Raw genomic sequence first — 5,348 nt, 5'->3', positions numbered from 1 at the left:
CATTTCCCAACCTGTCTTCTCTATTCGGCATTTTTTTTTGCGAGTAAGATAGAAGCTTTCGAGTGGCTGAACTCGGCGCTGAGGGAAAAGCAAGTGAGGGATTAAAGTCCAAGGTCCGAAATAAAAATAAATAGAAAAAAAACCCAAACAAACAAACAAAAGCCCCCCAGAAAAAAATAAAAAACCTCCCACAAACAAACAAAACCCACAAAAAAAAAAAAAACACACCAAACCAAACCAACTAAACAAACAAAAAACCCAGAAAAAACCAAGCAGTGCCCCAAATTTTGCTCGTCCTCGTTTGTTTAGATGATCTGTACTTACAGAAGATTTGGAGGGGAAAAAAGCCCGCCTATTTTTTTTTTTATTAAAACAAACAAACGAACACACAAGCCCCGAATTATCATTTCGGCGTTTGTTTGAAGATCTTCGAGTTAGAGGACGCCATTAAATTTGAATTGAGTACCAGGGGCAGGTGAAACACCATGCTTTTCCGATTCAGTCTTTCTGAGGCTTTCCTGATCACTTCTGACAATAGGAAACAGCCTTAGCGTAACACATGTCGGGAGAAGGCAACGTGTGTCAACGTTTTATTACCAGCAAATATTCAATAGCGTTCACCCTGCTGAGGTTTCGCTGCTGCAGATGCCAGCGAGGCTGTTCCCACCAGAAGCACTGGAAGCCCGGTCGTGCCAACGACCTTCCTGAAGCGAGTTTATTTTTGGACCGAGAGATGACAACAGTATTACATTTCGTCTGCTGTACTTCGGGGAAAACAAGAAAAAGAAGGAAAAAAAATAAAGAAAAGCAACCAGATGCGCAGGACTTAGGCATGCTGCTCCCAAGTCGGGCAGCCAGCCTGCCAGCCTGCAAATTTTCAGCCTTTCTGCAGGGCTGAGCGTCGGCGGGTAAACCTGATTTGACTCGAGGAATTGAAAAGGACTTCCAAACCTGGCGGCACCCCGAGAGGAGAACCTCTCTTACATTCCGTGGTCAAAATAAGCCGGCTCCGTACGCGGCACCTCTACCCGTTGGGAGGGATGGGGAGAAAAGGGCAGCCCCCGAAGCCTAAGCGCTCCTCGGCCAAGGCTGCTCCACTGCAGGCTCCCCTCCCTCCACGTCAGCACAGCCATCACGCTCTTCTCCTTATTACCGTCTTTATTTAGAGGGCAACTTTTATTCGGGGGAGAGGAGGAAAAAAAGAAAGGAAAAACATCGTCGCCGAGCGCCAATAAAATGCACGCGCACATATATTACATACAAACATAAAAATAAAATATGAAAAAAAAATTACTATTCTCTTTCCAGTAGTAGTGGTGTTGGCCTGAAATGTACAACGCCAACCAGTACAGGAGACAATGCCTGACATTTCCTTGAGCCCTTCCCCTTCTCACGTCCCCACCCCCGCAAGAACACCAATTAATTAAAAAAGCTGCACTCTGTGTTAAAAACACTGCTTTATAAATAATTTAATGTCCTCCCTTCCCACGAAATGCTAGATGCCGGACAGGACAAAAGGTTTCTTTTGGCACAGTGATGCATCGCTTTGCAGTACAGACCTATGGCTCCACAGCAGCCCCCGGCCCCCTCCCTTTCTCTCTCCCTGCTCCTCCCGGCAGCCGCCCCGGCCCCCCTCCCACCTCCCCGCTCTCCCGAGTGCACAGCGCATCCCCCGGCTGCCACCGCCGCGCCTCTCCGCGGGGGCACCCCCTGCTCCGCTGCCCAAGGCTTTGGTGGCAGGAGATGCGGGGACAAGAGTGGGGATAGAAAGGAGGGGGCGAGGGAGTGGCTGAAGTCAAGTAGTCTCAACGAACAGTAAGAAGCACTTGAGGCACATGGCTATGTCCAAAACGACAGTTGTTTTGGTGGTTTTGATTTTTTTTTTTTTTTGGTTTAAGTTAAACCCGCTGTCATTACACTAAGGCACAGTCACCGAGGCTTTTGCTTGGAGGCTTTGGTCGCCTCTGGAGTTAAAGTGCGAGATCCAGAGCCTCCTCCTTTCCCCCTCCCCGCCTCCCCGGACAGGCCCCTCGCAGGGGAGGAGGGGGGCTCCATTAAGCCAGAGGGGTCTCCACGGCGTACGGATGGAACGAGGCCGAGCCCCCCGCCGCCGGCTGCAGCGTTCCGGCCAGCCGGAGAGGCCCGTAGAGCGGTGAGCCGGGCGGCGGCCCCCGCCCGCCCTTGGGGAGGGGAACAGGGAAAAGCGGCGCCCGCGGCCGCTCGGCCGCCGGCGGCTCGCCGTGGGCCAGCGCCTGCCGCTCGCCCCCCCCCAGCATCAGCGGCGGCGGCGACGGTTCACCCAGCCCGTAGGCGCAGAGCTGCAGGAGGCCGCCGCCGTAGAGGGCGGCGGCGGGCGGGTGCTGCGCGGCAGGTGGGTAGGGGAGCAGCGGGTAGGGGCCGGGCAGCAGGTGCGGGGGCGCGGGCGGTGCCGGCCAGAGGAGGCGGGCGTGCGTCGGCGGCTGCTGCGGGGCGCCGCGGGGCCCCGCCGGCCTCCGGAGGATGCTCTCGATGGCGAAGGAGCTGGAGAACTTGGCGCCTCCGCCGCCCGCCGCCGCCGCCTCCCCGCCGCCCACCACCGCTGCCTCCTTGGCGGCGGCTCCCGGCGCGCAGTTACAGGGCGAGGAGGCGCAGCAGCACCGCGGGGAACCTCCGGAGGACGCGGCGCCCGCTCCGGCCGCCTCCTGCGGCGGCGGCGGCGGTGGAACGGTGGCAGCGGGGCGGGCGGGCTGCGGCGGCGGGGCGGCGCGGTTGAGGCGCTTGCGGCGGCGGCGGAAGACACCGTCGGCGAAGGTGTACTCGCTGCTGGGGTTGAGCATCCAGTAGTTGTCCTTGCCCCAGGGCCGCGCCGGGTCGCGCAGCACCTTGACGAAGCAGTCGTTGAGGGAGAGGTTGTGGCGCACCGAGTTGCGCCAACCGGTGTAGGCGCCGCGGAAGAAAGGGAAGCGGCTCATCAGGTAGTCGTTGATCTCGGCCAGGGTCAGGCGGCCGCCGGCCGAGTCGCGGATGGCCATGGCGATCAGGGCGATGTAGGAATAGGGCGGCTTCGGCCGCCGCGTGTAGGGCTTTCCCTTTGCGCTCTCGGCCGGCGGCGGCGGCGCCTGCGGGGCAGGGGGCGGTGGCAGGGGGTGCCCCGGCCCCACGGACCCGCCGCCCGGGCTGTTGGCGGCGCAGTCACCGTCCGAGCCCAGCTCGCTCTCGACCGGCGCCGGGGAGAGGGAGCCGCTGCCTTCCTGGTCGCTGCCGGCGCTCAGCTTGTCCTCGTAGTGCTGCGAGAACACCTCCAGCTTCATGGCGGCGGCGCCGACAGCCCCCCCGCGCCCCGCAGCTCCCCTGGGCGGGCGCGACCCCCGCCCCTCGGCGAGGCCTCAAGGGCGGCGGGGGGCAGCGAGGCGACCCACGAGGTTTACGACCCCGCGCCGCCTTGGACAGCTCCGCGGAGCCAGGCAGGACAGGGCAGCGGGGCTCCGCGCCCGCCTCGCCCGGCCGCCCCGGCGGTCGCTGGCAGGGGGCTGACCCCCTTCCCCGCTGGTGGACGCCGAGGACAGGCGGCGGTGCCCAGCCGACCTTGGCGGCGACGGGGGGGACGGGGCGCTTCCTCCGGCTTCCACCTCCTTCTCCCTGTCCCGGGGCGCTCGCTCTCTTTCCGGCCCCCTTTCAGTCCTTCTCGCTCTTTACTCTCGCTGCTCCATGGGGCCGGAGGAGAGCGGTTTGCCGCGGAGGGGCAAGAAGGCCCCCGCTTGGCCGGTGAGAGCGAGCGGCTGCCGGAGCCAGCTCCTCTCCGCGTCCCCCCGAGCCCGGTCCTCCTCGGGGCCGCTGCTGATGGTGCCGTCCGGCGTTCACCGGCCGTGTGGAAAAGCTCTCGAGGGACGTCGGGGTCACTCCTCTCTCCGGCTTCGGCCCCCGTCAGTGCCGGGACACCGGGCTGACTCCTCGCTGCTGCGCGGGCAGCAGCCAGGTTATTAGTGTTATTAGTGTTATTGTCATTATCTCTCTCTTCCCCTGTGGTTCTGTGTCTCTCCACCACTTTCAGACCAGCCCATTATAACGCCGGCAGGAGGCGGAGCCAGGACAAAGATCTGAAAGGGTGGTGGGTGGGGAAGCAAGGTAGAAAAGGTAGGTATGCGCTAATAAGCCGTATCAGAGCCGTAATTAGCTGAGATGACAGCGAAGTCTTGTTGGAAAGTTATTTTACGAAACTTGTTTGTATTTTCTCCAGCCAAGGCCCTCCCCTTCCCGGGTATTTCGAATGAAGCAGCAGTTCGGCGCGACTTCGCAGAGCCGGGCCCGCCTCCCAGGTGTAAAATACAGAATGACTTATAGGTGGCAGAGCAGAACCTGTTACATTGCAGTGATTTATTTTAATAGCGCCGTATATAGAAACAAGTTGTAATGTGACAGCTCAACAACCTGTTGGAAAATAATACACGGCTTCGCAGTTGCGAATTCCTAATGATTTATGTAGCCTGACAAAGTTGTTACCGTCCTGGCCCCCCTTTTCTTCTTTCATAACCACACCCGGTGCAGGGGCAAAATGGGAACAGGTAGACAGGTAGGCAATGCTGTGGGCTTTTGCTTCGGGATAATTAGTAAAATCTTAACCTTAGTTTTAAGCATGTTAATGTGCATATAGTAGCGTTGCTTGATCTTTTGGATTCTGAGTTTGTAACTTTTCTGTTGTATCTGTTGCTTTCCAATAAAATCTTCTAATGCGTTTTTAAAAAGTGATTTTTTTTTCTATTTTGTAGATCTGTAAATTTTCTGTACAACTTGAGACAAAAAAATATTCTGTAATTTTATCTAGACACTTTTATTTATAGAAAAATTAGTCCTGATTTTGGGGTTTGTAATTTGGTTTCAGTTGACAAGGTCTTACCTTCCTTCAGATGTTTTTGCCTCTTTCAACAGTGTACTGGACAGACCAACTCAATGAAGAGAGCTGTTCAGCAGTGGCTTCTCTGAAAACTCTCTGTTCAGTCCTATCCTACTCACTGTTCAAAGTCAATTGCAAAATGCCATTTGACTTAATATAGCAGTAGCGCTAGCGTCTGCAAAACAATAACAAAACAAAAACATCAGCAGAAATCTAGTGTGGTGCTTGTGTTTTATTTTTCATACATACACATTGAATTTTGTGTCCTGGAGTAAGAGCTGTATTGCTCCATATTTCCAAAAGCAGTCTTTCTAAATCAGACCTTATTTTAGAATAAATACTTAATGCAGAATCACTTCGGTTAGGACTATGCTGTTGTGTTTGGGCTCTTAAGTGGTGTTGGAGAGGAGCATGAAAAAAGGCAGGTTTAGAAGACTTACAGAAGAAACAAACAGCACTACTTTCTGTCTTGATCTCT

At 56.3% G+C, this 5,348-nt stretch overlaps 1 protein-coding gene across 1 annotated transcript; it reads right to left on the bottom strand.

Moving 5' to 3' along the window:
• Positions 1–1,140: 1,140 nt before the first annotated feature.
• On the bottom strand, positions 1,141–4,191 carry FOXQ1 (forkhead box Q1). Its single transcript, XM_065052528.1, has one exon. It carries the CDS (start codon positions 3,288–3,290, stop codon positions 2,055–2,057), a length of 1,236 nt encoding a protein of 411 aa, XP_064908600.1. The 5' UTR covers positions 3,291–4,191; the 3' UTR covers positions 1,141–2,054.
• Positions 4,192–5,348: the final 1,157 nt, after the last annotated feature.

Source organism: Columba livia, chromosome 2 (genome assembly GCF_036013475.1).
Source record: "Columba livia isolate bColLiv1 breed racing homer chromosome 2, bColLiv1.pat.W.v2, whole genome shotgun sequence".
Lineage (NCBI taxonomy): Eukaryota > Metazoa > Chordata > Aves > Columbiformes > Columbidae > Columba > Columba livia.
The sequence above is the reverse complement of the archived record's forward strand: the minus strand, read 5'-3'. Positions and strand labels throughout refer to the sequence as shown.